The sequence below is a fragment of the Centroberyx gerrardi genome, chromosome 14 (genome assembly GCF_048128805.1).
Source record: "Centroberyx gerrardi isolate f3 chromosome 14, fCenGer3.hap1.cur.20231027, whole genome shotgun sequence".
NCBI lineage: Eukaryota > Metazoa > Chordata > Actinopteri > Beryciformes > Berycidae > Centroberyx > Centroberyx gerrardi.
The window spans coordinates 8,354,128-8,372,889 of NC_136010.1; the positions used below are offsets into that span (position 1 = coordinate 8,354,128).

General features: G+C 43.7%; 1 protein-coding gene across 1 annotated transcript; it reads left to right on the plus strand.

Annotated features, from left to right (window-relative positions):
- The first annotated feature begins 375 nt into the window (after nt 1-375).
- On the plus strand, nt 376-14,411 carry rimkla (ribosomal modification protein rimK-like family member A). The gene is made up of 5 exons (XM_071910187.2): nt 376-538; nt 8,849-9,079; nt 10,906-10,992; nt 12,582-12,785; nt 13,873-14,411. The coding sequence occupies exons 1-5, from the start codon at nt 376-378 to the stop codon at nt 14,409-14,411; spliced, it is 1,224 nt and encodes a 407-aa protein (XP_071766288.1).
- Nucleotides 14,412-18,762: the final 4,351 nt, after the last annotated feature.

Sequence of the window (18,762 nt, forward strand, 5' to 3'; positions counted from 1 at the left end):
CGGGTAAAATACCGTTAGGGTCGCTATTACTGAAAGAACACGGTTCGCCATAATCTGGGTTTACTGAGACCTGCGTGGGATCTTGGACTAAACGCCTGCAAATGAAGGGAAGCAAAGGTGGTAACGAAACTTGATTATTGTAGCCGGCCCGATCCGAACAGCGGTTGATTCGTGGTTTTGCTTCAGCCACATTACAGCCTGTTGTAACCGCTAGCTGCGCTCCATTGTGTGTGAGCATCTCTGCTGTTCCATTGCTGCCCGACCCCCGGAGCCCGCGCTGCCACCATACACCTGCCGCCCCCTCAGCTACAGCTCTGTGTTTTCACCCAGATATAGATTTTTTTTTCACTCAACCCAACACACTTCGCATCCAAAATGTGTTCTCGGGTTTGGTTCATCACCGACCGGCGTATCAGCCAGGAGTATCCCCAAGTCCAGATCCTCCGGGCACTGAAACAGCGCTGCGCCGAGGAGGATGTTGAATTCCGCTCTCTTCTCATGGACCAAATCGTGCTTACCATCAGCGAGGGACAATTAGGCAAGTATCACTCGATTAATCTTACCCAACCGTTATCTGGTTGCAAACGGTGTACTGCTGTGGTGTAACTCAGACTGTTCGAGCGTTAGTAATGGTAGTCTACACGTTGTACAATGTGCCATAGCTACAGCTAACAGCTAACGGGTATTGTTTGGGGCACACTGTGTTGTAAACGAGGAGTGGGCTAGCCCGGTCAGCCTGCTAGCAAGGAAGCGTGTAGCCACGGCTGTGACCGCCTAACCCACTTTCCAGCTAGACTGCCTCCAGTCAGACTGAGACGAGCGATACCAGATGAAATACCAATGAATGCGCTGCAATCCCAGGGAAACGTGTATGATATGATTTATATCTGCACCAAACCACTTGCAAATAATGTATTTTTACTTTAAGACTGGTAACGACGAGGACACAGGCACCTATTACTAGCCCTACCAAATTATGCTGACGTAATTTTACTGCACAGAGCATCTCTCTCAGACTGAAGTTGTAGGTTTTATGATATTGTTTCACACTTAACAGGTTAAGGTGGTCTTCATAACCACACACAGGCCTCATGAAAGTTGCCAAGGGAAGACATGTGACTGCATGGAACCATGTTTCACATACTGGACAGATAACATGTCTGTGTTTCTGTGTGTGTTACCTTGTCCAGTATTAATACTGTTTTGTTTTTTGTTTTTAACTGTGATTGTAAGGGTAATGGTGTTACTCATGTTGGCACAGAAGTCGGCTTCAGTCTTTCATTTTAATTTTCTGGTACTGCTTTATACAGAGCTCTTTGTTTAAGTTTAGGTTATGAAAGAGCAATATTTCATGGTCTTAGTTAGGAAGCCTTGATAGGTTGATGGGAACACTAGGGACTCTCGACAAGCAGACACACATGGAATTTGTCAGGGAGGTGAGAAGTGGGGCCATGTCACCAGATGAGAGGTGTGTAAGTCTCAATTAACACATAGTGTAGACTGCCGTTGGCAGAGGGTGAAGAGTTGGGCGGAATGGGAGTGAGATTGGGCAGAACTTCCGAAATAAAACTGTGTCACATTTGTCGCTCACAGGCCACGTGTCAGAACTACAGCCTAGTGGCAACACTTTACAGTCTCAGCATAGAGTTTCAAAAGCCAACAACAGAGTAGTAAAGGGGAAGGCCTTGCAATAATGCCATAGGACAGCCCTAGTACTATTTGTGAACATAAACAAGTCTCAAAGCTGGCTTTTTGTGGCATTTCCCTTGAAGACAGACCACCTCCCTCATAAAAACCTATGGCCTCATAAACAAAACCAGCTAAATCTATTGAGGCGTTGGCTAACAGGGCTTAGACAATCCATCCTAAGGAACCAACTAATATGTAAGTCGTGTACAATGCTAAATTAATCTAGGAGAAGCCAGGAAGAGGAGAGGACACTGGCCTACATAGCTAGGTAGGTAGACAGCTGTCTAGACCTGTAGGTTAGTAAGAGACACAACTGGAGCAGGGCAGTTAGCTTGACCTCTAATCCGTGCTGGCCCCGAATCTACATATATGGCGCCACTTCCTAGGCTTGACATCACAGATTAACGGCCAGTGGACAGTGTGACCATGCTGGAGGCTTACCACACAGGAGCTGACAGGAGCAGACTGCATATTCTGTGGTTGGGGTCCTGAGATTTAACAGTGAGATGCATATTGGCCCCTTTTACACCTTGCATTAACATGTGCCTGGTATCCAGATGTGAATTATCCACATTTAATTTACAACTGGCATTAAAACTATATCTCAACTACAGAGCTGGAATGCTCTTTTCCATGCATGCAAAATCCAAACAGACCTTTGCAGCCTGACAATATTGTCTTGATCCAGGCTAAATGTAAAATGATTAGGCCTAATCTCATGTAATAAGCATCATCATCACAGGCTCTAGGAATGTTTTAATTCTGCATGCACTTTATTTTTACTTCAAATTCACATTCAATGTGTCTTCGCCAATTAGCATCGGCCTACCGGAGGCAATAAATTGTCCTCCATATTTTAATGCTGTTCAGGAAATTGAACAAACATGCAGCAACGGAAACTACTTCAGTGAGTGTTTATTTCTTCTTTGTGAATTGGAAACACTATTACATTTTCACCTTTTTATCAGTGTGGCCAAATATGCCCTTATGTGTCTCTGAGTCTGACCGCCTTGTTAAGTGGTTAGGGTAATTGGATCACTGTCTATCTTCACTGCGTCTTGAGTGCATTTATGTCTGAACATTAACGTGGTCAAGCTGTTTCTGGAAAGTATCCAAATTCCCAAGACACATATTCTAACAAGATGAATGCTGGCATTAACATAGAACACATCACTTGAATATTAATTAAGCAATAAGCTATCTTCATACCTAATATTTAAGAGGATGTAGCCTAATTATCTATGCATCTATGCAGTAAATAGCAGGAAACGGTTTTGCTCCAAAATGGATAGATGGCAATTCGGATTGAAATTCATATTAATGCTATGTGTAAATAGAGTGCTCTAATACATGTGCTAGTTTAAGTTAAGCTTTCCACTAATAGTGAATGGCTGCTAAGAAGCAAAACCAAAAAAGGTCATGCACATACAGTATATAATTGTTTTAGGGTAAGTTAGAATACAGTCATAATTCCAAAATTGATATCAGTTTTACACCTCACTATGTCAACACTTTCTCATTCTCTGGTGTCATGTGTGTGCTCAAGTCAGGTTGAGGTCCACATTCTACATCGAAGTTAACGGGTTCACCATGTCCCCAGGAGAAGGCGTGAATACACACACACACACACACACACACACACACACACACACACTATTGTGTTTGGATTACCAAAGATGGTCCCTCACATAAGAAAGGGCCAAACCCAGCACTCAGCTGGCAAAGGCATTTCACATCCCATGATGTGTGCTGAGAGACAGTCAAGCAGAAGACCGGATATGAATTGATGTCACATTCCTCTGTGTTTCTTGTGCATGTCGGTGGGCACGCTTTTAAGCCAAAGATGATAAATGCAACACCTCCATGTCATTGAACAGAACGCAGGAACATTAAGGCATGCCTCACTACCTTAATTTACCACCGGCCATGTGAGCGTGTCATTGTATTAGCAACGAGAGACATGGGGTGGAGTTAGCTAGCTTCCTTTAATCCTAATCTTAGCATCTGGTTATTTACTAAGGAACAACCCCATTTGATGTGCCATGAGACTATGTGATCAGCAAACTGATATCTTTCTGCAGAGGTGTAAAACTTTTCTTCCATCAAGTTGATGTATGATGTCTTGGAGATAGTAAAAAGCAAAGTTGGACTGCTTTTTATTTAGGCTGTAAGTGAATTTCAAAAGAAAGAGTCCCTTGTCTGTTTTTATTGACTTAGGTCTCCAGTCAGCAGCACTGGCACATGTTCTATGTAGTCCACTGTATTCCCATTAAAAAACGTAGAAGACAAAGTACACAGAACAGGCAATGTAAAGAAAATATTTTAAATGGGCCATTTTAAAAATACATACATTTATTATTGCAGAGTACAGTATTTTGCTCTGATGATAGCCTAAGGCCGAAAGCTCAGCAATAAAGTGCTTTGTATTGCAAGGCAGTGTGCATGGAGTCTCTCCTTCCTAATTATTGCAGGGTATCCAAATCAATTTATGGTGAACACGGCCACCCAGGGAGATTTGATCAGTCCTGATTATTATAGCAACTTAGGTTCATCCCACTGTTGCACTCACTGTAAGTTGTTCTGGGTCAGAACACCAGCTAAATGCCATAAATGCTAAGAAAAATATAATATAAATGTAAATATAATATAAAAAGGGTGTTTTTTTGGGACTGTGACTTGATAGAGCATGTCAGTAGTTTCATAACAGCCTGTTCCTCTGTTAACATGCAGTATCTCATTTGTCTGCTCTCAGGTGATGGAACAGGTGCATTTGCATTTTATGGGGTTTGGCTAAAGCAGCTTACAGTACATAACCCTGGATATGAAAAAAAGCCTGCACAAAAAACATGTAGCCTATTACTACATGGTAATAACATTGACACATCCCATTATATTCTGTACCACACAGAAGAGGATATACATATGTCACACAAGGAAACACACCTCAGTGTGCAACACTGAGGTGTAAGTATTAAATTGTGACTGGTTGTGTCAACAGGGCAGAAAACTAATATTTTTGTCTGCCAGCCACAGTGGCCGGCACATCCCCAAAATTAATTTTATACCTTCACTCTTGTACCCGCAAACACGATTCTAAGAATAGATGAAATGGTGGGAACTATAGTGGGAACTATAAGTTCATCAATACTGGTTTTGCATTCCGTTCATGTACAAGCACGAACTCCTTCATTACAAGGTTTATTAAAGCCTGAGGGTCTGACACATCTTTCCATATCAAACCTGACTGTGTCTGTTGTCAGTAATGCTCAACATTTCTTTTTACATATCCTCATTTGGTTAATTAAATGGCTCAAGTGACAAAACAGACTGCTTTGTATGTGTTGCACATAAGTTACTTTGTAACTTTCATAGTTGCATTATCCAAAGACTACAGTGTCTGCTGTATGATTACTGGATTCTAAGCCCTCTTTCAAGATTCATATTTGCTGATGCTGAACGCTGTTGCACCGACTGTGGCAGAAGGAGACTGCAAGCAACCACAAATCCATTACTGTGGAAAGAAACTTTGTTGTTTTTTTCCTGTCTAATTCTCCTGTCGTGCCACATAAATGGCCCATCCCACAAGATTATGTGACACTTTATCAGGGTAGAAAGTGGCCACCAGCCAAACGCTTGTTAGTTTGCCTATCATCATTTGGAGATCTCTTGCTATATTATAACAATAAAAATAAGCACTGGGTAAGGCTTGGCGGGAGAGAGAGTACAGAATCACTCTGCCCAACTAGTTACTCCACTCCCAATGCATAACTTAAAAGTCTTAATACTCATTTAAACAAATAAGTGAAACATTATTTATGTATACCATTTATTACTATGTAAAATCTAGACTGGATTCGAAATTACCATGTTCCCACAGTAAAGTGATGGCATTTTGAGTTACTACTACATCATCAATCAGATAAAACCCTATCAGATTACATTCAAAATCCCAGTTATTGTGGTATGAGTGTGTCCTATTTGTCTGAGGATTCCTCAATGGCAGTTGTATGTGTGTGGCGAACAGTGTTCATATCTCTTTGGTAATGGAAATCTATACTAATTTTGTCGTGGTATGTTTCGTCTGTCTGAGCCAGTGCTTGTAAATGCCAAGACGGAAAGCAGGCAGGGTGGGAAATGAACACCAGCCAACAGCCAAATGTTGGTAGATATTGGTTGTAGCTGGTAAATCTGTATTCTATACCTAAGGCAACTACCCGGCATTTCATGTGATTGTCTGTTCTAAAAATCTAGTTGGCAGGTAAAATAGTGAAAGTGGCGGGTCATTTTTGTGTATCAGCCGCTGCACCCAGTGAACAACAGTCTGTTTCCTGGCCTGACAGTAGGCCTACAGTATGTGTTTTTGTCCCATGCGTGTCACTGATGACAGACATGCAAAGAGACCATTGATGGCATTGTTAGCCCAACCCAGCCCAGAGGAAATAGGGGGTAACCTGCTGCTCTGCCAGGCTAGCCAAGACCAAAGCTGAGATTGCATCCAGGGCTGGCATGACCCGCCAACCGAGCGTTGGCACAGCATGTGTCGGCATCGCCCGCTTTGTGACGTTGCAGCGGTATGCGCAGAATGCTGAAGAGGAACAGGAGTCCCCTCTACTCAGCAGTTATGGAGCTTGTTAGCTCTGTCAGGCGGAATGAAAATAACACACACACACACACACACACACACAGGCACACACCCAGTCCATTGAACCATGACAACGTAAGGCCTTTGGTGTAGAAATAAGAAAAAACCCCACTAGGAGTAACCATAAACAGGCCTACACATACGCTAAATCTAGACATTGCCACACGAAAGCCTATGTTGCCTTTGTTCTCCGCAGATTGAAACGGTCACATGACGGACAGTACAGTGCAAACGAACACCTGCACAAATGAATGGGACTAATTCATCCGGCTGCTTCATTGGTCTCTGTTTGGTTCCCTTGGAGACGGAGACAAGCACTGTGAACAGTGAATAATGTCTGTCAAAAACCATGAGACCACATCCCCCGACACTTCCCACTGTAACACCACTCACAGTGCACTCAATGGCTGCACAATCAGAGCAGTGTGTGTAAGTGTTGAATGGGGCTGCGGAGACAGTGAATCCTCCTGATTCTATACTGAGATTGAGAGAAGGAAAAGGGAGGGTGGCAGGCAGGGCCGTCTCTTCATGCCTTCACACACACTCCTGTTTTCATGCTCCCCCTCCCCTACCTCACTTCCCCTGCACTAAGGCTACAAGACATCCCTGACCTTTTCTGTCTTCTGCCCTTCTGTCTTTCCCGCTTCTACATGTACGCGCAACAGCCGAGCCTAAAAGCAAGCTGTGTCCACCCGCAGTCATAGTGTGCGTCGGCCTGCACATCGGCAGCTGCTTGCCCATCTATCTCTTCTTATTACGTATGCACCGAACATCGAGCTTCCCGTGACCTCTGCTGATCTCCGCCATTGGTACTGTCGCTTTTGTGAACCGGGAGATCGTAAGATGGCTGAAAATCAGGTCACAGTAGAAGTGAAGTGCTGTGTCAGTGACAACCGTGTCTCCTCCCCTCCTTCCCTCCTTCCCCTACGCACCCCCCTCCCTTCTCTTCTCCTTAGATTCCATCATCACCCAATCTGTCTCTCCTGATGAGCTGTTGGGCCGCAGCTCCTGCTCTGAAATCTCACTGTCCATTTCTCCCTCTAATCGTCTCTCTGTCTCTGTTTCCTATTCTCATCCAGTGTGAGAAATTAACACCAGCCACCAGCCACATTCTGGCACATCTGTGGCTGGTAATCTTGCCATCTCTACCAGCTGCTTTTGGCATATAAATATCTTTGGGAAGTCTTATTCTATTGTGCAAATCTAGTTAGCTGGTAAAAGAGGATGGAAGTGGCTAATCACTTTTGGGATTTAACAGACCCTGTGGCCTGTAGAACAAAAAGTTACTTTCTACTGTGTCATGCCTGCCTCATTCCTTCACCGCATGCTACATGATTCTCTTTTCCAAGTCTCTCCTGTTTGCCATTATTTGGCTGACACATGCTGTGCTTGGAGCCTTGGTGTCTCCTGAATTAAAATGGGTGATCAATGACCTATTCAGATGTATTCAGTTAGCCTATTGTATTTAGTTAGCCCACATTTGCACAATAAATGTTGAAAGGGTGAGAGGCTGAGGCATGGAAGACACCATTCATTTCAGCCAACAGTCGCTAGACTAACATGATTTAGCATTTTCCACAACAAAAATGTAACAAGATCAAAATTTATGACCAAGCAAATGGGCACTCAATGTAAGGAAGTGTGGACTGAATTGGAGATAACACAAAGTAGGCTGGAGTAGACTTAAACTAAACTAAACTTTTGTAACATATATGGTCAGTTATTAGTGACACTTTTCTCCCTGTTGTGTGTCCATGTTTGATTAAAACCAAGTCATGCTCCCTGGGGTGTCAGACATCTCCCTACCCCACTGCCCTACATTTAGACAAAGTACTGTTTGGTGTGCTGTAAGTACATTAGCGGGGATATCTCTTTCTCAGTCAGAGGCAGCCAGTGTTGGCGCAGCGACCAGAGGAGCTGGCGGCGCCACAGGGGAGTATATGGATACGGGCAGCGTGTAAATGAGCATAGCAGCAGGCAGGGCTGGTTCCAAATTCAGGGCTTTACACCACCAGTGCTGCCTAGGCTCGGAGCTGGCTGGAGCGAGGCCTCTGCCTGGCACGGTAACCCGGCCAACTCCCAGTCAAGAGCTGCTTGGTGACGACTGCAGCAGTGTACACAAACACCGTATCCACAAGCAGCAAACTTTTCCACCAGCTACAGCACTTGATAGATTCCAAAATTCACCAGGCACTTTTTTTTTTTAGGACCTGGAAACAATTGCTAGTCGCTAATAGGGAAAGCAAGCCAGCATTTGGCTGATGGCTAGGCTCCTATGAGTGCCAGAAACGGATTGGACGAGTAAGTCGTCTGTCTAATGGCTCAGAATAGGATTGAGTGCTCTGGTGAACTCTTGCTTTTGGGGGTCCAAACAAGTTAATTCTTCATAATTTATAGAAATACAGGCCTAACACCCACAATTAAAGGATTTTAGTCTAATGATAATCTGTTCTTTCCCTCCTTTTGTTCTCCAATCATCCACCCATCCATCCATCCATCCCTACTCCCACCCCTCAGGTCTGCGGGTAGAGCAGGAAGTGGTGACATCTTACCCGCAGGTGGCGGTGGTGCGGGTGCCCACGCCCTGGGTACAGTCGGACAGTGACATCACCGTGCTGCGCCACCTGGAGAAGATGGGCTGTCGGCTAATCAACCGGCCCCAGGCCATCCTCAACTGCGTCAACAAGTTCTGGACCTTTCAGGAGCTGGCCGGCCACGGGGTGCCTCTCCCCGACACCTTCTCCTACGGTAAATCAATATATCACTTTTACCTTTTTTTCCCCAGACAGAGGTACATGAAACAGTGCTGGTCAGGAGCCACTTTTATATTACAGTTATAATCAGTTTTATCAGCAGTCCCACAGACCCTCTCAGCCTCAAAGTGGAAAATCATTCTAATATCAATAACCTGGTGGATTGTTTCCATCATGCTTAATGCTTACTCAAAATGGTGAGCCGTGAGACACAATGAACGTTTTAACCCACTTTAAATTTGTCATAGTTGCTGTTTTAAATCGATGATGTCATTTTACAAAATGAAAGTGAAAGCTGAGCAGTCATAAGCTGTCAGAATGAAAACAACTCTTGACAAGAGCCTAACTACTTTATTCTGTAGATTGTGGGATAAAACATTATTTTACACAAAATATATATATGCCCTATATAAATAAGTATGTATAAATAATAATGTAATGGAATATAAATCAGTTTTTGTGCACTGTGTATTGGTGCACCGTCTACGAACAAGTTATTGTCTCAACCTTGACATACACACCACCAGTGCTGTGTCACAGATGTTGTATTTATTTATTTATTTATTTTTTTCAATCACATCAGTTACGTCACAGCAGCTAGCCCACATGTGGCTCTGTAACACAGATTAATAAGCCAGCAGTCAAATAATCACTTATCCACTGCAGTTACTCAAAACACAGAGAGGGCAAATCCCATTTCATCCCCATTCAAAGCCTCGCAGATGTCCGCCAGAACACCAATCTGTATCATTTGTACAACATATTCTCTAAAACCGCAGGTTTCAGCCTACTGTTGATAAAGACAGGATGTGTGAGCCTTCAAACCCAAACCACACATTGCTTTTTTTTCACCAAAAATTCACCAACAACGGCAGACAATCAACACCACATATTTTTTGTTTTCCAAAAATCCAGCGCCGTGGTGTTTGTGAGAGCAGAAAGAGAAGGATACAGACAGAGAGAAAGAGAGAGAGGAGGGGGGGATTTGCCCTAAATTCCGTTCGTCTCTCTGCACAGTAGGCCAGGCGGTGCATGCAGAGCGGCTGGAGCGCTTATGTAACAGGCCCCTCCCCCTCCCCCTCCCCCTCCCCCTCGCCCCCTCATGATTTTGAGAATAAAAGATGCCCTTGCCTCCCTCTCTCCCTCAGCAGCTCGTGACGTGGTTGGGCGCAGTCTAACATGTAGTGTACGCTCTCTCTCCTTTCCCTCTCGCACCGAAAGCACATGTGGATCGGTGTGGATGTGTGCTTTTGGGAAAAGCCATGTGATAGGGCGGCTCACATCTAGTCTCCTGACTGAACGCCAGATAAGACCAGACAGGCACACAAAGAGAGAGAGAGAGACACAGACAGAAACAGAGAGACAGAGGGAGCAAGTTGTTAACCCCACCCCTCCATTTTTCAGTATGTTTGCTCACTTCTCTCAGGCCAAAACAGAGAAAGCAGATCTGTTGTTATAATCTGCTGTTATGAATTGATGCCATTTATGGTCATCCGGTTCAAATGAATGTGTCCGTCATTGACTGCTCCCTTCCAAACACATGAATCAAGCAGGAAAATAAGTATAAGCACAGGATATCACTCCCACAGCCTTGCTGTTTTGAGTTACTACCGTTTCCATAGCAACAAACTACACTCCCCCTCCCCCACCGGCCACCCGCCACCCCCCACCCTGCTCAGTCATCTGCAATGTGTGAACCGTGGTAATAAAATTAGGACAATTTTCAGTATATCTTACACCTCTGTGTGGGTGCGTGTTTGTGCGTGTTGTTGTCTGTGTGCGTGTCTGTTTGTGTGTTTGTGTGTGCGGGTATTTTCCCAGGGGGGCATGACAACTTCCGTAAGATGATTGATGAGGCGGAGCCGCTGGGCTACCCGGTGGTGGTGAAGAATGCACGTGGTCACAGAGGTAAGACAGTGAATCTGTCTCCTTGATTCAGCCACTCTATTCACTACACCACACCTAAAAGAAATATCTCAATGCTCCACTACCGATCTGCACACTGCACGTCCCTAACGACAGCCCAGTCCACCCTTATAAGAAATTCATCGACGGAGTGTTAAATGATTAGGACTGCGGTGTTGCAACAAGCAAACACAGAACATCAGCATGGTAATAATCGTAATTGCTGTATAGTCTTTTCCTTGAGTTATGGCTGCTAGGTTAATCATAGTGGTTCCCAGTTTACTAATTGACCTAGTTTTCTCATTTTGCCTGAATCCGCACAGGGGTTTGCCTGGGAAGTTTGAGCCTTGCCATTAATGTCATGTTTCCTTGAGATGGACTGGGGTCTGCTGACCCATTAGCCCTTTCCTATTCACAGTTATCGACACTTGACTGGCTCTGCCATTGTGTAAAGGAATTACAAAGGACTTTGGTAGCCCAGCCCGCCATCACAAGGCTTTGTTAAGGAAAGCAGCCGTTGGTCAAACATAACTTGACCCCTTTTTATGGAGATCAGCATCAGGGGTTGTTTTCGTCTCCTCTGTGGCTGACCATTGACACTGGCTTAAGTCCAGCTAGTCTTCATTCTGTTGAACAAATATAAAGGTCTCTTCAGAGTCAGTGGTCTTAATAGGTCTACACTAGATCTTGAATTTAATTTTCATGTTATTTTAATGGCCAATTGTTGGCAGGTGAAGCTCTTTGGGATCCCCTACTTCAGTGGACAGCTGTCTCGGGCCATTTTTAAATTCTTAACAGTATTAGTACCATCAGAGCATACATTTTTAGCATGGGTGGCCCCAGTGGGACCAACCCCCCAAACCCCCAACCCTGACAGTATTAGTGCCACGCTCAACTCAATGAGCCGCAGGAACATGACTTGTTGCTTGTCTTGTTTTTGAGTCGTGAGGTGTTGCGTCATGCCTGCCACTGTCCATCTTCACATCTTCATGATGTGACCAATTGGGATAGCCTTGTCATCTCATTGTTTGGACAGTCATTCACTCGTGTACACAAAGACATGCACGCACGCGCACACACACACACACACACACACACAGCACTCACATGTTTTCCTTCGTGCTGGAACAAGGGTCAGAGGGCGCGACAACCAGCAGACAGAGCCAAACAGTGCTAATTAAAACAGGCATCTTCTAGCCTCTGTGAGAGGCAATTCTGTGCCGCCCCAGAGAAGTGTCCCAGCCATTACGTGAGGGACGGGAACTGATGTGAATTAAGGTGGTTGTCTTGGAGAGAGACTTGGTCAGCAGAAGCAGCTAGGTGTCAGCTAAACTATGAAGAAGTTATCTAACCTCAGTTAAGGTTACGCAAATGTCAGACCCAGCGTGGGGCTTGTTTTTATATGGAATCTGTAAAACGTTTAAGACGACGGGCTACAATTATAGGATATAAAGGTATTATAACTTATTGTCAATGGACTGGCAGATGTGAAGTGCAAAATTTTGTCTTTTTTATCTCATGTCAATTCAGGAAACTTTATGATCATGACGCCTGAACAAATAATTCTCACACGCTCCCTCCCTCTATTCCAGGTAAAGCCGTGTTCCTGGCCAGGGACAAGCACCACCTGTCAGACCTGTGCCACCTGATCCGCCATGACGCCCCCTACCTGTTCCAGGAGTACGTCAAGGAGTCGCACGGCCGTGACGTGCGGGTGGTCCTGGTGGGCGGCCGCGTCATTGGCTCCATGCTACGCTGCTCCACTGATGGACGCATGCAGAGCAACTGCTCCCTGGGTAGGTAGACGCCAGAGAGTCGAAGAAGCCGCGCACTAGGCTGCCTCGGTGAATTGATTCTTCACTCAAGTTGGTCCTATTCTTTTCAGCCTAGTTATGATTGATAAACTGGACTACCGCACTACTGAACACTCCCTTCCTCCCTCACTACCAACTATGCCAGCACTGCTACTGTACATAGGAACAGTTCTTTGGTTTTGAATGTCTTGTTTGCACCATATGAAAGGTCACATTGCATTTTGCCCTGGATTGCATTGTCTTGTGTTGTGTTGTAATATTTTATTACCAATCATCTGATCAAATTGCTTGTGCCCCCGTTGTTATTGGTGAATAAAAGCGGTTAGGATTTGGAGGCGAGGCAGTGATCAGGGACAAAACCATCACACTCCCTTCACAATTTTGTAGATCTAAAAGAAATGGTGTATGTAATGAAAAGATCATTAGGAAAGTCAATGTTGCATTTTGATTAGTTACTGCTTAAGTGTCCAGACAGAAGGAGTTATTTGGCTTATCAGTCACTTATCACTTATCACTACATCTTTGCCATGAAACAGTATTTGGAAACAATGCCAAAAAATACCTAGACAGTGTTGCAAAAAAAAACGGGCTTGTCCTGAATCTACCCAGAGACATTACATGACACAGCATTCCAGCTGATGACAAACCGATTTAACATTGTCAGGGTGTGTGCAGTTGTGGCCTAGTCTAGGCTATAATGCGCTGTGGCGTATTTGGGACATCAGTCATCAGCTTACTCTGCATTTATGTAACAGATGTCACATGTTGTTGACACTTGCACTGTTTCTACGTGGATCTGACAAGGTGATGGTTGTTGATTGTTGTTGATTCTGTGACATGAAATATTGCTGAAAATAGCATCATTCCCTTGAGTCATGGACATTTATAATTACTTTTATACTATACAATTGCTCGTGGTTCCTAACAAATTTAAATATTGTTGGATCTGGACGAAAATTAACTCTTTATTATATTCTGTAACCTCAGATAATGTGGACATTGAATGAACCACAGATTGCGGTGAGTATTACCTGGCCTGATGTCTCTTCCTGTCCCCTTGGTTTGCTAGGTGGTGTAGGTATGATGTGCCCACTGAGCGAGCAGGGCAAGCAGCTGGCCACAGAGGTCTCCAACATCCTTGGCATGGATGTGTGCGGCATTGACCTGCTGCAGCTCAACGACGGCTCGTTTGTGGTATGCGAGGCCAACGCCAACGTGGGCTTCATCGCCTTCGACCAGGCCTGCGGGATGGACGTGGCGGGCATCGTGGCCGACTACGCCCTGTCGCTACTGCCCAGCCGCCTCACCCGCAAGATGTCCCTTCTGTCCGTCGTGTCCAGCACCAGCGAGACCAGCAGCGAGCCCGAGGTGTGCCCTGTGCCCACCGGCGGCGGCTCGCTGCCGGAGGCCGTCTGCAACATGAGCGTGGGCTCCACCTCCAGCGAGAGCGACCCGGAGCTGGCCGAGCCATCGCAGTCCTCCCCCCGCCAGGCCTCGGCCCCCGCCTTGCCCGATCTCTCCGGGCTCCCGGGCCTCCCCGACCTCCCCGACCCCGCCTACAACTTCAACACCCTCCTCGCCAACGAGATCAAGTTATTGACTGAGTGAGCTGGAAGCAGCTTCATGCACACACAAACACTATAGATGCATATCAAAACACACACACACACACACACGCACACATACACGCACCTGTACGCATGGCAACAGACATTCCTTTCACAAACACTCATCAACCCAAAAACACACAAAAAAGGCAGGATGTTAAATGCAAAACAAGAGCTGAACAAACAGAAGACACACACAACGATATCACAACCACAGAGAACTGACGTACAGACACGTGAGCCTTCTCATACTAACTCCCTCCATAAATACAAAGATCTGAGGCTGCTCCCCTGACTCTCCTCTGTTTCCACCTCTACTCCTAAAATGCAAACCAACCCCACCATCCAACCTTAGCTTACACTGCAGCGTGGTGGCAAGAGTGGGATATAGAACACGAGCTACTTGCCAAATCGGCCGATCCTAGTTTTCGTTTTTGAAAAACAGTGAGGGTGAGTTGAACAAGGTTTTTTTTGGGGTGGGTGTGGGACTCCCATAAAAGCATACACCAGCCAGGTTTTCATGCTCAATATACTATAATGTTGAATGAAGGAGAATGTATGTTGTCGTTAAAAAGGGTTTCCTACTGAGACTGTAGCCAGGTTTGGTGGATTGGAGACGAAGTGAAGTGTTTTTTCAAGTGGTTAGCTCCATGGGAGAGTGATACAAACCCAGAGCTAGGAACAGTGTACTGTCAGTTCCAATGTAGCAAAGTAGTCCTCCTTTCAAGGATATAGTACAGGATGGGGGCCATCCTGTGGTAATTCTAGACACAATATGGAAGAATACGATGTCAAATTCACTGTTATTCATAATTCATGAATTGAAATTGGAGTGTAATTTACTCCTCACTATAGAACGTCCCCTAACGATGGTTTAACGTACACTATGTGATCTGTTGTTAATCCAGCCTAAAACAGAATGTATGCACAACATATCTTATTCCTTGGACAGTTTAACATGAACAGCTCTCTCCCATAGTTTCTAATCGGTGATATAATTAAGAGACCCTTTCTGGAGCTGCTACATTAACAGTGAATTAGAGTATTTGAGTTTACATTCCTAAATAACAATATTTTCAACCCAGATAATATACCCAGAGCAGCAGAAAATCTGCCTGAGCAGAATTCTCCTGTTCACTGTCAATGGAGCAGCTCCAAAACAGTGTTGCTGGATTACATCACAGGTTAGAGACTTGGTTCTCTTGCTTTCAGCTTTGGGATGGACTTTTTCATGCACACAAAACTAGACTAAATTGTCCAATATAATGGGAATAACAAATAGCAGTTCTGTTTTATGGTGGATTTTCTCTCAAAGCATAGATTCGGAGCTTCTAGAAATGTCACACCCTGGGAGATAAAAAATGAATTGAGCACCACTGCTTGATTTTTAATTTCATGTTTTTATATAGCTTTGGTTAGCTTCACCGGCTTGTTTTTTTTATAAGAACAGCACTTCAACAGCAGCTCAGTTGGTCTGCTGCTTTTTTAAAAATTCATTTAATATATAGCACTTTATGACGAACAGATGCTTTTTTTTTCGCTCAGACGGCATCTTGGGGAAACGTGAGATAGAGTGTGAAAGCTGCGTCTACACCTGCAAGCATAATATACCTCAAAACAGATGACTTCTCACTGCCATAGGATGAAGTAGACATTCAAACATACATATCAGCCAGGATCCTTGTGGTTTTAAAATGGCCCCTGATATACCAGGCTTTCCCTCCCTTTATATCTACAGTAGGAGCTAGATAGTTGTGTATTTTTTTTATTTTATTTTTTTTTGTAAATATTAAAGTAGTGGGCTAGCTTAAACGCTTACTAGTCTCCAGCTGATGAAACTGGAAGGGCTGAAATAACTGCCAACGTTAACATTTTGATAAGCTACTGTGTACAAATTGGTTTGTACAGAACTGCAATGTTGAAAATAAAAAGGTTTCAACTGAAATTTGGTGCTAACGCTTCTGGATTTGGTTAGATGTGATTTCTCAGTCATACTATTTGCAGATGGCAATTTTACTATTCTTTTTTTGTTGTTTCTTTTTTCACCGAAAATGAAGTAACCCACAAACTGTTGGCATGATGTACAAAATAAAAAAAATGGAAAAGAATATATTTTTGCAGTCTGTTTGAATAGAATGTTACTTTTTCTTTCCTTAATAGGAAAAAAAAACTTCCAGGGATTTCTGTAGCCAAGAGCTTATTTTCTTGAGCTTTTGGTTTCTCTTAATTCACCTCCTGCACGCCTTCTGAAATACCTATCAACATATAGGTGCAAACTCTGGGGTAACTGCCATTCACCAAAAATCATTTACAGCTCTGATCAAAAGCACAAACGTAAACCCTAAGTTGTGCCACTTAGCATAGATGACGTCCGTGTTTTTAGGCTTGTAACCCATTCTGTCGACGATAAAATCTTTGTTGAAGAGTCGACTTGAACACAACTCAGGGAAGCAGCCTGGATCTCACCCCCCACCCCCAAAGGCATGACATATCCATCCGAGCTAGAGATCTGTCGAAAACATGACACGTACCAACAGACAGACAACAGACACACAAACAACAATGAAAAAAAGGTTGTAAACTATAAAAAGATGCGGTGTATACCATGAAGGTTAACATGCACTTTTTTTCCTTGCTTGTTTTATATTGTTCCTTGTTTTCCTCCTAATTTATGGTATTTTTTAAAGGAAAAAAGTGGTTTGTGTGCACTAATCTCGTCTCAATAAAGTGAGACCGCTGTGAAGCTTGATTTTTTTTTCCTTTTTTGTGGGGCGATTTTACTAACCGTCTGGAATCTAACATGGGCCTGCTTGAGGGCAGTAATCTCGAGGGTGCCAAATCTAAACACGCCAGACAACAGGAAAGCAGACTTTTTTTCTGAAAAGTCTGCTGTCAAGTAATCGCAGTGGCTCTGACTGAGAGATTAACACCATTTACAGTACTGTGATGTTGTCCAATATATATAACGAAAATATCTCTGACAAACAAACTGTGAAATCCCCCCCAATTTCTGACTTGACATGCTAGGGCTGAGGGGATGATTATCAAAGAGTCAAACCCCAATATTAAGAGACCCATCTCCATTTGTTGTCCCTTTTTTTCCAAGTCTTGTCATGTCATTCCCAAGTCTTGTCACGTCATTCCACATTCATTGTTTTGTACATAAATGTAAATCAAAGATCACATATCCTCTCTAGACCTTGAAAAGCCAGCCATAGGAGAGAGTGAAATGATAACCATTTCTCTCTTACATCTCCCACTGTTTAAATAGTTTATCTACAATATCCATAAGCAGACAAAGCACATCTAGCCAGGTTGATTTGCTAATTAAGGTTCAGTACAACTGTGCCCTAATGACTTTCACAATGCCTTTTCATTGTCTGGTTTCCTTTGGGAGCACTGATTTGAAAAGATGAGGATCATAGTTGAGCCAACAAGGTCCCAGTTCAGCACTGGTTTTGTCCGCCCGGCCTTTACAGATGGGTGGTCATGACAAAAGGGTGACAAGGCATGGAAGCTATCGATAGAAACAGGGATACCGCCTATTAGTGACACAGCAAAGGAAGAAAAAAAACATCTGTAAGTCTTGAAATGGTCCTCGTTGGATGATGTACAATGTCGGCCTGTGCTGTGCCTGGCCAGCCTGGAGCAAAGGTCTGGGAACCTCCGGACTGGTCATTGTGTACAACAACACAACACATGGTTACTATTTATTTCTGAATTGCTGCTAATGTATATTTGGCTCAAATATTTAAAAGGGAATATGAGGAAATCCAAGTGTTTCCATGTTTTGCTGCCTCTCAACACCTAGAAAATGAATCTGAATGCCAAAAAACAAGCATTTTGTTGTATAATTCAATACTAATAATACTAGTAGTGAGATGATTTTAACATTGATTCTTTGTTTTGATATAAAGAATAAAAAACATGTTTCAGAATTGTATATAATATGTAGGATTTCACAGCAATCACTGGGTTCCTTTCATCCGTCGATGTGTTCTGAAATGAACCTGAGGTTTGCTTTAAGGTTTACAATATACCTTGATTTGAAGGATGAAAATGCAATGTTTATGCTTCAATGAATTGATGCAGCTCTCTGTTGGTTAGAATATAGACAAGTTCACTTTGCTCTTATTCATCACAGCAGAAAAAAATGTTATCTTTAATTCTATCTGCATATGATGAATTGATGAAGTATCTGAAATGATAAGAGGCTCTGGATTGCTACACAGGTACGAGTCAGGCAACAACATTGTGTGAAGAACTTGTTTCAGCAAATGCCCTCATCATTACTCTGTGAATCATTTTGACAGTGTTAAAAAAATGGATCCCAAAATCATTTGTAATTCACA